The 20,647-nt window shown below is 43.4% G+C and overlaps 1 protein-coding gene and 1 long non-coding RNA gene across 2 annotated transcripts in view; both read right to left on the reverse strand.

Moving 5' to 3' along the window:
• Positions 1-20,647, reverse strand: part of LOC135388565 (uncharacterized) — a 285,782-nt gene that overhangs the window by 168,229 nt on the left and 96,906 nt on the right. The gene's annotated exons all lie outside the window — the stretch shown is intronic.
• The window catches only part of LOC135388557 (U3 small nucleolar ribonucleoprotein protein MPP10-like), a 58,750-nt gene that overhangs the window by 32,216 nt on the left and 5,887 nt on the right, over positions 1-20,647 (reverse strand). Inside the window, exon 3 of the mRNA XM_064618174.1 lies at positions 11,888-11,985. Coding sequence (XP_064474244.1) covers positions 11,888-11,985 — 98 coding nt within the window. The remainder of the gene's footprint in view (positions 1-11,887; positions 11,986-20,647) is intronic.

Here is a 20,647-nt window from a genome sequence, read left to right on the forward strand (position 1 = left end):
GAGAAGGTGCAGGTCATGAGAGCTGGGGGTTGGGCATTAAAGAGAGAGTGAGAGTGTATGCACCGTACGATTCAGAATCTCGAATAGAGCTATGCAATGCAGAACACATATGCAACAAAATAAATTGCAGGCTATGTTACTAAATATGAGGAGCACACATGTAAATTATTTGACAAAAATATTTTGCGTGTTCTGGAAGAAGGGACAATATTCTAGTCTAGGCAGAAGCTGGCATAGGTATGGCTCTGCATTTTGCTAACCTTGTGCCATACCCATTTTGTAATATAAGGGATGAAACTATAGAAGCTATGCACTTAGTTTTGTTTCGAAAATGTGAATGTTGAAGGAACATATCATTGAGCTAAGATGGTAACCAGACGAAGACATTCTTCTTGCTGTGCCACCTTACGGTGTGAGCAACTATATACTATACAGAACAGGCTTTTCAGTTACACATGTTCGCAGCTTTGGGACTTTATTAATGTACCATATTTACGTGAATGTAAGTCGACACCTTTTTTCGAAATCAAACAATCAAAGTGGGGGGTTCGACTTCTATTCAGAACCAGCCTGACATTGCAGCTCAGTGGTAGGATCGCGTTGCCCGTATATAGGGTTTATTCACATGACGTCACCCATAGAAGAGCGCCACTGCTGCTAGCAGATTTGCCGCCATAATGCCAGCCTTCACACACGCCACATTCACCCTACATTTTGTGTTTCGAAGTTATTGTAGTGTGTGAATATTATTTGTACCATAATGCTAGTAATTTCTATGTTTTCAACGATTCGAGGACGCAAGAGAGCACAGGACGAGATTATCCATGAAACCATAAAGACAGAAGCGAGAGAGTGGTCCGTCATCATTAATAATATTTAATAATTGGGGGTTTACGTCGTGAGACAACTGAGATCATGAGCGACGCCACGGCGGTCGGTCTGTGGATTGCTTTTGCGCACCTGAGGGTTCTTTAACGTGCGATGAAAGCTGATCACATGGCACCCCGTATTTAACGTCCCTCGCGGAAGACGGCGTGTTTAAGCAACTTGTACGATGCCATCAAGTTGCTGGCGTCCTCGACCGGGTTTGAACCCGCGATCTCGGGATCAGACGGCGAACGGTCCGCCATCATTGAAGCCATTTGCTCTGATTGCGTACACGTGTCCACGACTGTGTAGCAGAAGCGGGACCTTCATCTGCACGATGGGAAGGGTACAATGTTCATTTCCCGTGTCATATAGGCAACATGTTATCCTGTTTGCCGAAGCCAACAACAACTGTGCTGCGGAACGTAAGTTTGGAGTTTCCAAACGCATTCTTCGGGAATGGAGAAAACAGTGAGACGCTCTCTTCACGTGCAGCGGGACGCACCGTGCCATCAAAGGACCGAAGACAGGGCACTATCCAGCGATTAAAGCGAAATTGAAGGAGACTGTGCAAGCCATGCTGGACAAAAGACTGCTTGTGACCGGGGAATGGAACCGGTATTTTTTCCAGTCCGGTCCAGGTTCGGGTTAAGGGTTCGGGTTCGGCTCAGGGAGAACACCCCCCGCACATACACAGACAAAAAAAATCTGTCAGCGGTGGGAACATTTACAGGGATTGGAACCGTTACTTTTTCGGTCCCGGTTTAACCGGTTCATGGACAGTAATTTTGTTCCATGAAAGCGAGCTTACGCTCCCCGTACCCGGTTGAGAAAGGTGTGAGATAACCGTTTCAGGTGAGTCAAAAAAAGGGTCGGTCAGTAATACAATTATTTCACCTCAGAACCAATTCCCGAACAGGTAACCTTATGATTTTTTTTTTCGGTTCAGTTCCAGTTCGGTTCAGGACAAGCAAAAAAATTGTTCTGGTTCGGTTCGGTTCGTCAGAAAATAACGTTTTTTTCCGGTTTTCGGTTCGGGTTCAGTTCTGGTTCCGATCCCTGCTTGTGACTTGTGATATTATACAAGAAGATGCAAGGCACCTGGCAATGGAACACAGAATAAGCAGGGCACAGTTTAAGGTTAGCTGCCATTAAGTGACAGACTTTATGAGGCGAAATGGACTTGCCCTCCGATGACGAACGTCAGTATGTCAAAAGCTTCCCGAGGAGTATGAAGAGAAGGTGGTAGATTCCACCACTACTTTTTGAGACTTGGGGACCAGCACCATTTCATGAATGGCCAAATCGGGAATGCGTAACAGACACCAGTGTTTTTCGACGTGACAAGTAACACTACTGTGTCAACAAAGGGCAGCGGTGAGGTAAATATGCGTGAGGTACTGGCAACAAGAAGTTGTGTTTCACAGTCATGCTTTCGTGCCTCGTGGATGGCACGAAGCCGAGACTGTACATTGTTTTTAAACGGAGGACACTCCCAAAGGAACACTTCCCAAGAGATGTGGTTGTGCGTGTCAAGGAGAAGGGATTCCTGAACGAAGAGATGGTAATCGAGTGGTTCCATCTCATTTGGTGCCTCTGGCCAGGAGCTTTGCTCCAACCAAACAACCCGCTCATGCTAGATTCATTTTGTGGGCATGTCACTGAAAGAGCGAAAAAGACGTCGAAAAGGGTCGACTTATATTCGCGTCGACTAACATTCAGTAAATATGAATCCATCATTAGTGTGCTGCTCCTTACGACAACATATTTTTGAGCAACCCTTTTTAGTAACCCTTAATCTCACTTCAAAGTTAACCAGCGTTGGTGAAACCGGGCCTAAATCTGTCAGACAAACTTGAACACTTTTCATTAGTTGGTGTTCTTTAGGGGGCCACCATGACACCAAATCTTCCCCATCCCAGGTGTAGCTTGGAACAGCAAAGCAGGGATTTTGTGACAAAAAATTTTCACAAGGTACTTTAGTTTCATTCTGTGAGTATAGATCCTCTTGTAACTACCAGCGAAATCTGCTTCAACTTTCATTCCACTACCGTTATTTATGCGAAAATGATGTTTTGTCGTTCACGTTAGGCCTAGTGAAGAACGTGATCCCAAGAAATTAGCAGGAAAAATGACACGGATGCATAAAATTTGCATTGTATTACATTTGTTTAAATATAACGGAAAGCTTTACCTGAAGAGACCATGAAAATCTATTCCATTTATCGGGAGTTCCATTTACTGAGGAAATGAGGTGTACGATATTAAATTCCGTCTTGGATTGTTTCCAGAAGTGCACGAGCTGTCCACAACCTTTGTGCACATTGATGAAGCAAACATAGCTTACAAGAGGGGAAAATATTAACAAAAACATAAAATTGCTGCTTTTCTGCATGGTTTGTAATAACGCTTAGTAACTCCTGAGCAGCAAACAATGGAACAATTTTTGTTTGTGGCATATCTCGGAATCGCCTTTTTTGGATGACGCCAACGGTTTGTCGGTTATGCATAGGGCCTTGTGTTTTCGAGTTTTATGTTTCTCAAAAATTGGGTTTTATTTCAGGAGCTGTGAAACAGGGTAAAATCAAGTGATATCGGGTGGTAAAGAAGAAATTGGGTGGGAAAAAAAGAGTGCTTCTCGCATTTTAGATGAACACAAGATGTGAAACAGCCGTGCTGAATGTGAAGTACTTATCGTTCTACAGCGCCTGCACTGGTAGCTGGATTGGCACTTTGCCGAGCTAGTTATCAGGGTTTTCTGGGTTTTACCATAAGTGACGATGACTCAAATCGGGGGTACAAATGGATGTTACCGGGTTTAACCGAAAAACACAAGACCTATTTATGCAGGAAGAGTACTGATTCTTCTTGTTACTAAAAAAAAACAAAAAAAACAAAAAGAGTTCTCAAAAGTATAACTTTTGTCGAGGCAAGCACTATCCAAATTGTTAATATAACATCAATCTTCTTTGCACGGATGAGTGCATGGTATGAACGCTTCTGTGCATCCGTGGGAAATAAGCCTAGCCTAGCCACGTGGCATTCACCACCTGAAGCAGAAAGGCCCACATTAGGATTCCCGTAGAGATGGCACTCGGAAAAAGTTTGAGAGCACCTCGATACGCAAAACCTATCCAGTGAGTTTCGTTTTCTGAGAAAAAGGGACAAACATCTGCTGGGCTGTTCGTCCCTTTTTCTTCACGATCCACACTCAGGCTTCCTTCACCATAATTTTGTCCAGCAGGTGGCTTGCATTTTTGCTATTCTATCTGTTTCCTGCTTCATTTATGCGGAGGTGCAAAATTTTGATTCCAATTATCAGGAACATTTTTGCAGTGCATAAGCACAAAAACTAGCAACCCTGTGGCGGTTGTTCCATCTAAGCAGCAATTTCATTTAAGTGACTTCCATTTGGCGAGATTCCACTGTGTATACAAGGTCTGTCCAGAAAGTTTGTGCAGTGAGTTTGCGGAGCGGTAGTAGGTAAAGTGGTGGCGCCCTCCTCCAGCTCTCCACATTCGACGATATGTGTTTGACATTCGCTACTGCTCTAGGCGTCTCTAGGAGAAGGCTTCGCTTTGTGCGTCCCTGTTTTGTAGAAACGTTTCTTGCTTATTGTCAAAATGGAGATAGACCAACAGCTTGAACAACGAATTAACATAAAGTTTCTTGTAAAACTCGGCCTTTCTTTTTCTTAATAAACATATCCCCCCCCCCCCTCGGCAGGAATGGCACGGAAATTCATAAAATGTTGCAGCAGGCATACGGAGAGGGTACACTAAAGGAACGAACGGTTTTCAAGTGGGTTGAGTGTTTTCGGGGAGAACATGAAGACCCTAAGGACGATTCAAGGTCGGGACGCCCCTCCATCTCAACTGCTAATGAAAACATCGAGCCCGCGCACTCGCTTGTGTTGAGTGACCGGCGACTGACTGTCAGAATGATAGCAGAGGAGTGTGGATTGGGAAAATCGTCCGTGCACACGATTTTGACTGAGAATTTGGCAATGAAGAAGGTTTGCACCAAGATTGTGCCGAAACTGCTCACCCCTGAACAGAGGTTTCAACGGAAGGAATGTTGCCTGGACTAGAGATCGTCCCAGAACAATGTTGATTTCGTGGATAGGGTGATTACAGGCGACGAGTCATGGATCTATGAGTACGATATCGAGTCGAAGTCCCAGAGCAGGGAGTGGATCAGAAAGATGGAACAGAAACAGATGGTGGAACAGAAAGATGAGCCGAGGCCGAAAAAAATCACGAAAAAGCAAATAAAAAATCAAGGTTATGTTGATAGTTTACTTTGACTGTCACGGAATTGTGCACCACGAATTCACGCCTCAGGGCCAGACTGTGAACACAGCTTTCTATGTGGAAATTTTGGGGCGCTTGAGAGACCGTGTGCGGCGCGTGCGACCCGAATTGTGGGAAGGGAGGCATCGGATTCTCCGCCACGACAACAGCCCCGCCCACAATGCACTAATTGTGCGTGAGTTTTTGGCTCGCAACTCCATTAGCATGCTTGAACGCCCCCCTTACTCCCCTGACTTAGCGCCCAGCGACTTTTTCCTATTCCCAAAATGCAAAATGGTGCAGCGAGGTCATCACCTGGGAGATGTGACTACAATCAAAAAAGAAATGACATCCCTGCTGAAGGGCCTGACAGAAGATAGCTTTCAAAGGTGCTTCCAGCAATGGCAACGGAGGCGGGACAAGTGCATCATCTCGAACGGAGAGTATTTTGAAGGGGACACAGTGATGTATCCTAAAATTTGTAAAATAAAAGTTTTATAAATGTATTGCACAAACTTTTTGGACAAACCTCATATATCTTTGTCCATTTTTTTATTTCATCTGCTCATGTTGCATGATTAAAAGTTCATTCCAGCATCTGTCTGTGTACAAAGAAGCAGTTCTGTCACTTTCCTGGCCAATCAGTTCCGCCAACGACCATTTCTGTAGTTCTCATTCTTCCTGGCATGCCTCTCTCCACCTAGACTGTGTTGATAAAAGTTGCCTGGACATCCATTGTTTTGGTATGTTGTTTCAACCCAAACTAATCCGGTTTACCCAATGTGGTGGGTAAATAGGAGCGAAATATAACTTTGGATAGTCTGTAATAACACAGAACTGGATTTCGACCGGTGACTGACTAAACAGCTCAAAACACGGGTGGAGCTCCAGGTATAGGCAGGTCCCATTGCTGGCCAGACTCCCTGTTTTATGCATGGCTCTGATACACAACCTTGTGCTCACAGGGCCCCAAGGGCCATCTGTGTTTACTGCCACAGGACTCAGTATTGCGCAAACAGCCTTTGGTGCCCTGTAAGCAAAAAGTCATGTATTCCACACTGCTTGAATGCATGCTTGCTTTGCACATGTGAGACAGAGAGGTCGCTGCTTGAACATATGACACATCGCCAATCTCAAACAGATGTCTGGGAACTCTGTGCTCGTCAACCACTTAAAACAGACTAATACCCCAAAAACGCTGTTGCACACGATCTGGATCGGCGCGCAATCATGGCCACCACAATCCCGCTAAATACACTTGCACAGTCTGCACTTCGCAGTCCTCAGGATCCAGGTTTTCATTTGATGCTGTCTAGCGCGAGCTTGGCACAATATACACTCAAGTTCCAAATTAAAAGGAAACATTGGTTCAGAAGATGTCTGCTTGAATGAAATTCACATTAAACCAAATGACAACTATGAAGAGCAGCTATTTCGGCGTTCGGCGTTCTTCGTGCGGGCCGCTGCCATCTTGCCAATCTAGAACCAGCAGGGCGAGTAGAGAGTAGGCGAGGAAGAAAGGGAACCTGCGCAAGAAAGGGAACCTGCGCCAGTCCTGCTTGAGGTGCATAATCCAGTTCGCGAATGGGGAGCAAGTGTCCCCGTTGATGATCTCTGTCACCGAGGCTCGCTTTGTCCGCAGCTGAAGGTGATCATAGTCACTGCTAACTCGCGATTGCGCACGATGTGAAATTTGCTTCAGTGCATTTGGGGTGTAAGTCATGTAAAAGTGTCTACTTCTCACTGGTGCTGGTGCTACTCCTGGTACACACTGCTGATGTGTTTCCATTTGTTTCAACCCACTCTAAATTAGCAGAAAGGGGCACAGCAAAAGACGGGGCTTAGTGCAGCACCGCATGGGTCATGTGTTCATTTCATCAAAGAGGCCTTCAGCACTCAAATGAGCAGGATGCTGGATGCAGACTGTCCCGCTTCACTTTTGGTTAGTGTCTAACCTGACCTAACTCTACTAACTGAGATATAAGGAGGCCTGAGAGGACCAGCAGTGACAGATCACCAAGGAGACCTATCATTCTTCCCGACATCAAAAGGCTGGCACACAATATAAAAAAAAACTGGGAGCTAAGCACAGGGTGCCAGTCGTAATTTCAGCTCCCAATAACACAAGATGCCAAAAGCAGCACAGATCTCAGTACATGCATTACCAGGAGAAGGTTGATTTGTTAATTACTGTAAAAGTGGTTAATTTTGTGGTCTTAAGAATTCGCGAATTAGTGTGGGAGCTCATTTTGGGAATATTTTGCGGGACCTTAAGATTTAATAAACCTTAATAAAATTTAATAAACCTTAAGATAAGACCTTAATTTCACTGATTCGTGCGGAAGCGAAAATCGCGGGATCGGGGAGATCGACAGATCATGACACTGCCAACGCTAAACAACGAGAATTATCCGGCCTCTACATGCTGGCTGACTCATAGAGGCTTATCATGAACTCAAATTCCGTAACAATGACATACAATGTTGGTTTGCGAAAGCAGGTATCTGCATGTCAAGTGATACACCGTGCGAATAAACTACTGACGTTGACGTGGCGTTTCAATTATCGAAATGTTTGACAAGAACGAAGTGTGAGAATAAAGGTCGTCAAGTAATTCAATTTGTCTTTGTGGATCCCATATCGTCGCAAATTCCAGTGCCTTTTTTTCTACTGCTACTTTTTCATTTTCATTTCTACCTATATTTCACGAAACCTTAATGTCACGAAAAAAGTTCGATCACAAAATTCGCAAAAAATTTCTACTTTTACAGTACCTCTCACATGCGGACAGCTGTACGTTAGCAAGACAGGAAGGTGGATTAACACCCGGCTTAGGGAGCATTCAGTGGGTGTACAAGCATTCACCCTGTCCTGCCATCTTTCTATTCATTTTCGGATTCAACTGCAGATATGAGCCTGTATTCGAATGCACATCTGATGAGGCATCATTTGTATCACAGTTATTTAGAGAAATATGGGAGGCCTTCTTGATTAAGAACAACAATTGATGTGTCAGTGTCCCTTCTATCAGACTCAGGAAAGACAAGATCTTGTCAGATCAGATTGTTATCTTAGCAGCTAGTGCAGGAAGACTAGGTAACAAAAACAGGAAGGAATGGTCCTCATTACCAGTTTATACCTTATTCTTTATTCTTCAAAGCCTGTTCTGCGTTCTGAATAAATTCTGTCAGTGTATCGTTCCTAGCGGCTTCAACTCGTAACATATGTACCAACTACCCTTGTGCATTTAAAAGAGAGACAAGGCTGCAGGCAGGTGCTTGCATGGGAACCACTAAGTAACCAGAGACTGTTCGAGGATCTTCGGAAATAGCCACTCAGGGAAATGTCAGTTCCTTTCTCCTCCTTTGCTGGATAAGTTGTGAAGGCCAAATAACTAACTGTATATGGATATATCAGTACATATCAGTACATATTCTATGGATATACCATACTTCCACACATTTCCTGGCATGCTGGGTTTTGCAAGGTACACCAGCTTTTACGATCTGCCCTTCTGGTCTATTCCGGCATGCCAGATTAAGCGAGGTCAACAACACTGCGAGCACCAAACATTTATTACCGGACATAGAGCTACAAATATCAACAGCCACTGCACATTTGGTCATCAGCAGAATCGCAGCTGCCCTCGTCTGTGAGGCCAGTAGGGTCTTCGTCGTCTTCGAACGCTGCAGAGCTTGATGTCAAAGTGTCCCGCAGGCGCTGGTGCAGCACATTGGATTGCACGCCACCAACAAGTCTGCACTTTACACAGGACTGTTTGATCACATCTTCAGAAATCCGGCTCCACGCTTCTTTTACCCAAAGTGCGACAGTAAGGTACGATGCAGAACAGCGCTTTCCAGACCTTGTGTACTCAACCTTACCATCCCGCAGCCACTCCGTCCAGAGTTCTTTCATTGCCGTGTCTTGAATATTCTGTCCCACACAACATCAACAGGCTGCAGCAGGAGTCATTCCGCAAGGAATAATGGACAAGGATGTATTGTCATGAAGCTTGATTTCGTCACGGTTTTCAGGTGCGACGGCTCACTGTCCATTACAAGCAATGAACGGGGCCTGAAAAAGGTACCTGGCCGGACACCCCACACTTTCTGCTTTTAACAGTTCATGAGTTCAGCCGTCATACGGCCTTTCATTGCCACAGAAACGACGACATCTTTAGGGAAATAGACTATGGCACAATGTTTTCCCCCTTGATTATAATCATTGGTTTCAACTTCATGCCATCTGCCATGGCAGACAGGACAATGGTAAACCTTAGTTTCTCTTTCCCAGTGGTTTTGCATATGACATGCTTGACACCCTTGAAGTCGTAGGTCTTACTGTATGGCAAATTAAACCATATCGACGTTTCATCCATGTTACTGGTATTCCCAAGTTCTATCTCGCTGATAGCTGAATTGTGGTAGCTATAAAAGGACTGGCACTTCATGTCAGCATTTTCTGGCACCTTTCGCCCCACACTGGTGACTGTCCTGTTCATTATGCTGTAGCTGCGTACAAAACGTCCCAACCACCTGTTGCTGGACTTGAAACCCGTTGCACTACAGATTTCTGTCAAAAGTTGCTCCACTCGGGACTTGGTGCGAGATGCTGACACAGGCATACCTTATTTGCGCTCCTCTGAAATCCATGCGACAAGTTCTTCCTCCATGGCAGGATACTACTTTGCACGTTTCTTTGCAGTCTTGTCTGTGGAAGGCACATTTCTTCTCTTTTGGATGGCGACGTCTTACTCAGCCTTGCATACGTTGAGCTTCTCTTGCTGCTTCATCAAGTCATGGACGCACAGGCGAGGAATCGAGAAGAAACGTGCCATGGCACTGATGTTTCCATGACGTTCTCAAAGTTTTTCAAGCTCTTCCAATTTGAAGGCTAATGTGTAGCGTTGCATGCGTGAGCAGCACTAGTTCTTTCTTCCATACTGCGAAAATCAAATGCTGCAGGGTCCCCTGCTACCAAACTCCCAAAACGGGTTACAATATGGGTCAGTTAGAACTTCTTGATGACGTGGTGTGAATAGGACATTCCTCCTGCTGGCCTCTTTGTGGCTGTCACTGAACCATGCATAATCCCCAGGGGCCCTCGTCTCCAGGAGCATTGTACTATTGAGTGTGGTATACCCTGTCATGCCGGAAAATACGGGTTTTCCCAGCATGCTGGTCAACCTTGGTTTACTCCGGCATGCCGGGAAATGTGCGGTACTACGGTATGCAAACGCACATATACTCTCTGCTTGACCAAATGTTTTACGTTTTCACTCAGTGACATGGGGCGTGTTAAGTAGCAGCTCAACTAACGCGCTCTGTGTACTCTGTCCCTCATACTCTGGTGCCTCTACTAAACGGTCTTTCAGAGCAGCGAGCGCAATACGCATCCCGGCGAAGTTTCCGAGGCGGCTCATTGATTTTCCGGCCTCCGTTTCCTCCATACATCATGGAGCAGGAGCCGCACTTACGCGCTCCTACCGGCAAGCTGGAGCGCAAGAGGTCATCGAGAGCGCCACGCTCAAGAAAAGGAGTGACCTCGTTTAGTAAAAAGGAGCGTACTCCCTGCACTCTGGAGCCACTACTTAATGCGCCCATGGTCTAATAGTCATTTAGGTCTGTTCTGCACTACTGCCATAAAGATGACCATATAAACACAATACCGTTGTTGTGTATTGTATAATATGCACTTGTGTACTATAAGTAGGGAGTGACTTTTTTGGGTTAAATCCGATTCCGCCCGGTTATTCCCCCCGAACTGACCTCCGACCAATTCGGGTTAAACCCGATTTCTCTCCGAATTTCAGTCAGTATGAAATCCTCAAGTGACCTTTCCACCGAAGATGAACAAAGGTCGGCACGTGTAACACATGTAAGAATGGGTCACTTACGTTCCCAGCAATGCATCCATATGTGTCAACACTGTCTATGCCTTCGGGGATTACCACTGGAAGGTCACGATCCCGCAAAAAGGACAACGAAACAACAAAAAAGGAAGATTAAGAAAGGACTTAACAGACAAGGGGAGACACAAAGACACCCGATAACACCCAAAGGCACAATTATCGCCCGATTTCTCCCCAAATTACATATTTAAAAATAGCTCCCAATTTTTACCCCCCGAATCTAAGAAAGGCATTTAACCCGAAAGAGTCACTCCCTAACTATAAGTAGGGTCTGAATTTTTCAGGTATAATGCGTTTATCCAATTCGAGAGGGAAAAATCGGCTATATTTAAGTCTTAAATTCAGGGTGAATTTAGGAGCTACTGATACATTCAAGTGTTATCTAGTTAGGTTCTGTTTTCTGTTGAGCAAGCTGCCTGCAGTTAAATCCCATATATTGGTCAAACATACATACCTCTCGATTTACATTGGACTAGCACCACATGTTGTAACATCAAATGTGCTTTGCATACTTCTTGCTGCACTTAAATAATATCTACAACACAGATTCATATAAATTGCTAGGAAACAGTGTACGTGATACATGGTAAAACCTCATACATGATTGGAATTCAGGGAGAAATCAGGTATACCCCGAATTGCTCCTATACTGATTCGGGAGGGAATAATCGAGGGAATTGGGTTCAACTCGAAGAAGTCAGACCCTAAGAATGCAAGAGTTTCACTCCCATTTGTAATCCTTTACAAGATCTTATAAAACCCAAAGCATCAGAACATACACAAACACACCTTAACCAACCATGAACAAACTCACCTTAAGTTGTTTTCCTTTGGCTCTCGCGTTTTTTTTCTGGCTGCTGTGTCCATGCCAGGAGGATCAAAGAAGTCCTCGTACTTTGCATTCTTTCCACTCTGCAACAACAAATAAATGACATGTGTTGAATATCTCTAAACCATACGTAATGTAGAGGTGAAATACATTTCTGATTATCACAGGACAGATGTGGACGGTATGAAGAGATACATTGAACAATTTTACTTGACTTTCTTAGAGAAACGGTCTCTCCACAATGTAAACGAAAACTGGGTAAACTTTAGGGACGCTCTGCTTTACTGCTCTAATCAGTTTATACCAAAGGTCAGGATCAGGTCCTCTAATTCATGTCCATGGTACACAAAAGAACTACGAAAAATGTTGAATAAAAAGAAGAGATTGTATAGACAAGCTAAGAAAGTTGGTAGCCAACAGGGATGGGCATAAATATACTTTTTGGGTATTTAAATAGTCATAAATACAAAATACTACATGTATTCATGTATTTAAATACTGCCTATAAATACTTTATGATGAAAGTAATTAAATACAAAATATAAATACATTAAGACAGTATTTAAATACTGTAACTAGTTCCGTAAATACTTTGAGTCGTCTAGGCACATTATTCTTTTAAATTATATAATAAATGGAGCCACCTGTGGATGCATGTCTGCTGCACACAATGCCCTCATACTTCTTTGTTTTTCCGTGGTGCAGTGTGATGATTTCAGCATCTTGCGTGGACCGACTTTCCATTGAACAGAAACGTCTCCTTGAGTCTCAGGAGCAGCGAGGGGGGTATTAGATGGGACCGTAACGGGACGCGTCGGGACAAGAACCGATGACCACTCAAACCAGCTAATGAACTCGTTATCACTTCTTCCACTTTCTCTATGTTGAATAAAGTGTTCATTTGTTCATTTGCTGGTTTTGAGTCGTTGTTGTCGGTTCTTGTTCCCTGTCTGTCCCCCCCCCCCGCTGCTGTCCGACTCAAGGAGATGTTTCCGCTCAATCGCATACATCGGCTTGCCTGCCTCCTTCGACTTTCCATCTTCAGCGACGACAGTGAAACACTCCCTGTCAAAAATAGAGTCACTAAATGAGCTATTTAGTAACTCGAAGCTTATTTAGTGACTCTAGTCAAAAATTGTCCGGTGCGCTGCAGCCATTCTCCTGAGTTCCCAGTGAATGACTGAGTAGAATTGCCGCTAACAGTTGCATTTTAAAGGTTCCCTGTAGACACCAGGCTTTGTCAATTGACGCAAGAGGGTTACGAATCGCATATTTCCCAGTTCTCATTTCTCTCCCCGCTTCCAAGACTGAAGCAACGGAGGTGGCGATGCCCTCATTCTCACATTGTGCTGTTTTCTAGAAGGACGGAAATCTCCGAACACACAGGATGAGTGACCTGTAGCCTCTAACTAAGATACCCTTCATCGCTGGTGGCTAACAATGTGGAACTCGAGAGAAGCCCACAAATACGGGAGGATGCCATATGTGTATTTAAGTGTATTTTAAATATAAGTATGCCTAAAACGGTATTTAAATATAAATATAAATATAAATACATTTTTCTTGCCTGTATTTAAATACGTATGTTAAATACATGTATTTATATTTTAAATACTATTTTAAATACAATGTATTTAAATACTGCCCATCCCTGGTAGCCAACACAGGTGGACAGTCTATCGGAATGTTGCACTACAGTATTGGAATGCTCTTAAAAATGCTAGAACAAAGTTTTATAGTGTAGACCTTGGTGGTATGTTGGCTGCTAACCCTAAAAAGTTTTGGTCAGTTGTGAAAAGCCAAGCGGGTGCGAGTAAGCCTGTGATCGTTGATGGCACCAATCAACTCCTTGCAGACACAGCTGCTGCTAAGAAATTCAACTAATACTTTTCTTCGGTTTTTACTTGTGAAAATGAACTATGTCCAGTTGTTGTTGCTAACATTTTGCACAAGTACACTGTTGGTCCAATCATAATTTCGATTTCGGGTGTTCTTGAGATTATTAATAATTTGCCATTATCATCATCAACAGGTTGTGACAATCTCTCTTCAAAGATTTTAAAACTTGCAAGATACTTTTCAAGCAAGATTCTTGCTATCTTGTTTCAGCAGTCTTTGGACACTTCTGTAGTTCCCAATGACTGGAAACATGCAATTGTCGTACCAGTCCCTAAGTCAGCTCCTACTTCAGCCGTTGAAAACTATAGGCCCATATCCCTTACATGTGTGTCTTGCAAAGTACTCGAACACATTTTGTACTCTGTTGTCATGAAACACTTGGTTCAATGTAATTATCTTTATAGCAATCAACACGGCTTTAGGAGTGGCTTTTCCTGCGAGACACAGCTTTTTGAATTTGTAACTGACATATATACGTCTATTAATAATGGTAACGAAGTGGATGCGATATTTATAGACTTTAAAAAGGCATTTGATAGCAAACCTCACTGTCGTCTGATTCAAAAGCTTTATACTCTTAATCTTCACACTAGTATAATTAATTGGATAACTGCATATTTACAGAACAGGACTCTGTGTGTTAAGTGGGGAAATTCTTTTTCGGATTCCTCTGTGGTAATATCAGGTGTACCCCAGGGATCGGTTTTAGGGCTGTTACTATTTTTAATTTACGTAAACGTCTTACCCTCTTCAATTCAGTCGTGGATTAGGCTTTACGCTGATGATGTTGTTCTTTATCAGTCAGTCAGGTCTGAAGATGACCCTACGACATTGCAGTTAGATCTCATGAAAATTCAAAACTGGTGCGATGAATGGTTAATGGAGGTGAATGTGTCAAAAACAAAGCGTATGGTCTTTTCGAGGGCAAAGAAACGAATTTTGTATGACTACCACTTAAATAGTAAAGTAATTGAAAATGTAGCTAGTTTTCAATACCTAGGTGTGCATCTTACGTACGACCTCACTTGGAACAATCATGTTACAGAAATATGTCATAAAGGTAATCAGGTATTGAGTTTCCTTCGGCGATCGTTGTATTTGGTTTCACCCACAGTTAAATTGCTAGCCTATCAGATACTCCGACACTCTAAATTAGAGTATGCGTCACTGATATAGAGTCCCTATCAGAAGTACCTCATTGATGAGCTTGAGTCCATTCAGAACAAAGCTGTCAGTTTTATATATAACAAATATGACAGGCAGAGTATCACAGATTTCAAAAAAATGCAACTCATCCCTCTCTTAGAAAATCGAAGAAAAATACGGAGACTCTCATTCATGTATAAACTTTTCCATCATGGGTCTCATTATTTGCAAATGGCACATCACTCCTCATGCCGAGTTGATCATTCATGTAAACTGCAAGCAGCTTTTGGTTACACTAAGTACTTTTATTACTCCCCAATGCAAACATCCATTCGTGAGTGGAATGCCCTTCCTGCGAATGTTGTAGCTTCAGCATCTTATGAACATTTTGTGAAGCAGTGCAAAATGTTGTATTTGTTATGATTTGCTTCTTAACTGTTTGCGTGCTATAGGGAGTGCGCGACAAACTGGTGGCGCCACGATACGGCCTCCGAAGAAAGTACCTTGCGTGATAGCTGCCGGGTAGCCAGCTTTGTTTACATGTGAAGTGCGGGTGTCTTTTTTTTTTTTTTTTTGCCACACTGGAACTGTTGCATCACTAACTGTGCCAGCACTTAAAAGAACTCTTCATTAGGGACCTGATGTTTCATTTCTCCTGATTTCTATGCGTTTGTGACACGCATTCGGCCATTGCATGAGGTGTGCACCACATATTCTATTTCTTTCATCTTTCATCGTTTATTTCTTTTGTTCTAGTTTCAAAAACTGAATGAGGACCTGCAAAATGATCAATGATTTACAGTTGCCACTTTCATGACGGTGAAACGCCGCTGGATCGTGATACTGATTGAGGTGTTTCATCGCCAGTGCCCAGAGCAGATATTGCTCCCGGTAATCTGGTTGACGAGTCTCACAGTGAAAACGGAAGTTCTACGTTGTCCAAAAGGTTTAGTTGTAGTATTTGCGCACCAACCATTTCACAGCTGTCGTGCCGCAAGCCTACGGCGGTAGCCGAGGTAAAAACTCATATAATTTCTTCTTTGAGGATCTCGTTATCGTTATTGTATCTGAAGATACTGGAAAAACTGCAGTACAAGTTTAGACAATAAGTTGTGACCTCACGTGATTATTTGTATGTATAAAACGGACGCACAGATTTCAGTGACGAAGCTATGGTGTGTGCAAAGAGGACGAAAGGAATACAAGACTCAGCCAAAAACATAATACGAGTGGCTGGAATCAGAGAAATAAACGTATATAGCCTTCGCTAGCAAGCCAGGATTTTGTGAGGCGTCAAATAACCATCCTCTCGACGTATCACTTACAGGTGTTTTGACCAGACAGACGCGAGTGGCTGTTCTCCTTCCGCACTGTTAGATACATGTGGTGGTTGCTTCTGTGCAGTTTGCCTCCATTCTCTTCGTTCGCGCCTCAGAAAGGTTCCACATTATTTGCACTTTGAAAATTAGCCCTTCTAATTACGGTGGTCGCCACGCAAGCTACGGTTCCACTGAGAATGCATAGAACGGGCGGCGTGGTATCACGTCGGATACTTCCAAGACCGCCACTGGCGGCGCCGTCGCAACCGAGCAGCGCGCCCCCTTTAGGTGTCGTCGCACGGTCCCTATTTGTCTCATGTTCGTTTCTGTTACTATTTGTTCCCTCTTTTTTTCTGTTAACCCCCCTCATGTAATGCCTCTTAGCATTTGAGGTATATTAAATAAATAAATAAAAATGCCAGTCACCGTTCATTCTTTCGAACTCCAAATATTCTGCATGGGTGTATGTCTGTAAAGTCTGAGCATGCACGTAAAGTCGGAGTCTGCATGGGGGTAACTTCGTCAATCATCCTGACAGTTACTGTGGCACAGGGGGCATCCCAATGAAAGCTACTCAGGGATGAAGTTATTTTGTGGTGGGTGGCTCTGCATGAGTACTCAAATACAAAACACTCAAAATAAAAATAAAAAGCAAAAGGGACTGCACACCCCTCCCTCTCCTGTGCAGCCATAATTTTTTCCCCTCCCCCACCCGTTCTCCCTTTGGTTTGCCAATAAGCCGACTGACTGCGCATTCCCCGAACATAACCCCCACTTCGCCCCACCCCAACTATTCTGACTTAATTTTTTTAAGCAATATCTTTCGCAGCATCCAGTAATTCACAGAGTCAATGTATTTCCAATGCCAATACTTTGGACGATTTCTACAAGAAACAATTTCATATTTTCAAATGTTTAAAAAAGCACTCCAATGTTTCAAAGCGCATGACTCCCAACAAGAGCTACGACAAACAGTCAATTTCAGATCCCCACAATCTGGACAACTTCAGCAGTAGTTGTCCCGACATAGTGAATGCACAGCAGCCGGAACTTACACACATATGATAAACTGCTGTTTCAAACGTGTAATGGGAATGGATTTCAAAATACAAGCGATATCATACACAACATCAGGTAAAGAAGAGACACAGACATGAATTAGGTTGCAACAGCAGGTTTTGGATCATTCCAATGTTGATATTTGTCACTTCAGCGGCACCTGGCACCACATCAACAAACTTAGATGCATTAAAGGAGCCATAAACAGGGATACAAGGTGCGTATTTCTCTGCGGTACATTACTGCAAATTAGGCAGTGAAGGCTCCTTGCAATTACTAGCACTCAAAAACGAAAAGGCGCTTGCATACAGATGAAATATTCACCCCACTCTTTCGCATTTTAGCTCCGTCCTGCTCAAACGTTACATCATTGTGACGTGACGCTTTCCTCACCAATTACGATCAAGGGTTCCATGTATGATTTTATTTTACTTGCAGATATGAACTAGATGAATATGAGTCTTATTCTGTTCAAAATCTAAACAGTTACAACCTCAAACTGAAAAGAAATGTGTTTAATTTAGATATCACACGCACACTACGTTTTCCGCACAGTAGCACGCACACACCGCGAGCGCGAATGAATATCCGGCACTACAGTTCCAGAATCTTAGGTAGGTGCGCGATGGATCATCTTCGTCATCTTCGAATGGTTCTGCAATAACTGGGCTGTAGTACTTTGGCTTCAGCCACGCGGAATCGCGTCACCAGCTCGCGTGGCACAGTGGTTAGCGTGCTGGCCATGTCACGTCATGGCTGGGATCGTACCCGGGTTCGAATCGTGTCATATGATGGCAGTCCAATTGTTTCGGAACCACGGAGCGCAAAATATAGTTCCACACAAACAAACTGAGCACTCCGCCTCACAGCTGATAATGAAGCCTGTTTATTGGCACGTGATTTGAAACGTCATGTTCGGAGCTCTGCCCCCCCGATTGGACGGCAAAAAGCTATGTAGCCATGTGACGTATGTGTGGTGGAGAGAGGCACGCTGGCTACTCATCTTTGAAAGCATTTATGTGAGCCACTGACCTGGCATGCGCCGAACGAAATGTATATTTGGGTATTATGACCTGCGTTCTTTCATGAAGTACTATTATTTGTGAAATGTTTGGCGGCCTGTTTACGGCCCCTTTAACAGTGTGTACAACAGCATTTTTGGTTGCATAAGCAAAACACACACTGAACAAGCATTACACTCTAAGGGATGCCTCCTGGTTGTTGGCAATGGAGCAGGCACACATTGAGAGTTTTCGAAACCCGCTTGGTTATTCCGAATACATATTTCGCCTTGAAAACAAAAAAAAACAAAGTTCTTGTCTTACTATAAATTAGGACTGCTCGATAGTTTCAAACAATTTGAGGACTCCTCGCAGCTGAAAAAATCGATCCACAACTGTATGTAGTAAGCATTGTATTCAGGTCTGTCATTCAGGTACAGTCAACACTCGTTAGTATGACACTTTATGACCACTTTCCTGGGGTATCGTTTGTTCCCAACGGAAGCCCTGTGTAAAGGGCCCTCGTTATTATGACACCTCGATAATCCGACTATGACTGACATTTCGAGGGATGAGCAGGAGACAACACGTGTATTCTTCCCCCGTTATTGTGACCGTCCACCACAGACAGAGTCATGCTCCTGACCAAAAAGTCCAATGGCCCTGGGAAAGCATACGCACAGTGAATGCTGAAGTCACGACCCCACTTCTACAGAGTCATCCTCCTGACTCACAAGTCCAGTGGTGCAGGGATCACATACGCGCGGTATGTATTCGTCATAGCCCGTGCAATTCACTCACTGGAAAAGCTACATATTTACAGTTTTTCTAACCAGACGCTTTTAACAGATTTCTTTCGGCGAGAAATTGTAACTGAATTGTAAGGTTGTAAATAATAAATTGTGTTGCCAAAATAAAATAAACTGAATTGTAAGACTGTGCCTGCACTATCTGCGTTTTCAATAAATGAGACAGAGCTAAACACACTTCTTATATGAAAGGCTTACCTGGAGCATCATCCGTCTTGCTCGTTAATATAACAATTCACTTTATGACCAAAATTCGCGGGAACGGCCTTGGTCATATTAACGAGGGTTGACTGTATTACATTCGGGCCTGCATACAGTATTTTTCTCTTGAGTTAGAATGGATAAAGTCAGTGTTAATCAAATCATGCATGGTGGGGGGTTAGAAACGTAAAGGGCTACCAAACTGAGTAAATGAACGTAAAATCAATAGGGTGTGTGTGTGTATACGTCTATGTATACCGTCCCGCTTTGCAAGCCGAAGAAAGCAGTGTCGAAAACAAGTATTTCATTCCACGAGTTCCGCTCAAATGCTGTCTTACGGGAGAAGTGGCTCGAAATATATCGCGGCGTCTTGACACAAGTAACTTCATTGCGAATTGCGATTGTTTCATTTCATATAGGGTGCACTTCATGGATGGCAGTGTGTACCATAAATAGTTTTATCTAATATAGCTGAGTACCTTTTACGCATCTCTCTCTGAAAAAAAAAAAACGAATAATGAACCGTGGCCTCCGACCAGGGGTGGACATAAATGCATTTTTTGAGTATTTAAATATAAATACAAAATATGAGAAGAAAAAAAATCACAAATGTTCCTTCCGGGTGTCGCGTCTCCGCCAGGAGCGGCCAAACTTCAGAAAAATGAAATGTGGCATAAATGAGAATTCCACCTAACTTCGTGTTTCATTTTTTTCTCTGCAACGAATGGACATACAGACCTGAAATGAACGGCTTCGTCACCTAGAGATAATGCCAAACAACGTATAATTATTCAAGCAATATCTGAGACGACATCCGTACCAGCCTGTCCGATCTTCTGTGGAATCACCCAGTAGAAAATTAACATTACGAAGTGGCATTTACAAATCCTTAGGATTCTGTGGGCAAAAGAAAACAAGCAAAAAAATGCTGTAGTATTCTCCCAAGATCGCTTACCAACTTGTGCTTTTCCTGCTTTTCGTGACTTCTCAGTGCACAAAGAAATTTCTATCAAATGGTTCCTGTTTTTTTTTTTTTTTTCCATTGTGCATCTTTAGCTGTGTAAGTGCCAGCAATATCAGACATGTTGGGCATTGCAGTCGTGAGTGATCCGGTTTAACCCGTGAAAATGTTATACATCGGTTGAAATCCTTGTATAATTCTGTAATATGTCAAATATTTCGTAAAAAGTACACAACTCTGAGGGAAACAGGAAGCTAGGGGCTCTAGTCCCTACCAAAAGAACATGCAAATGCACAATACTTCCAAAGTAGTTGTAATTGTTGTGTAGTTGTAAAGTACTGCTTGAAAGC

Source organism: Ornithodoros turicata, chromosome 3, assembly GCF_037126465.1.
Source record: "Ornithodoros turicata isolate Travis chromosome 3, ASM3712646v1, whole genome shotgun sequence".
Taxonomy (NCBI): Eukaryota; Metazoa; Arthropoda; class Arachnida; order Ixodida; family Argasidae; genus Ornithodoros; species Ornithodoros turicata.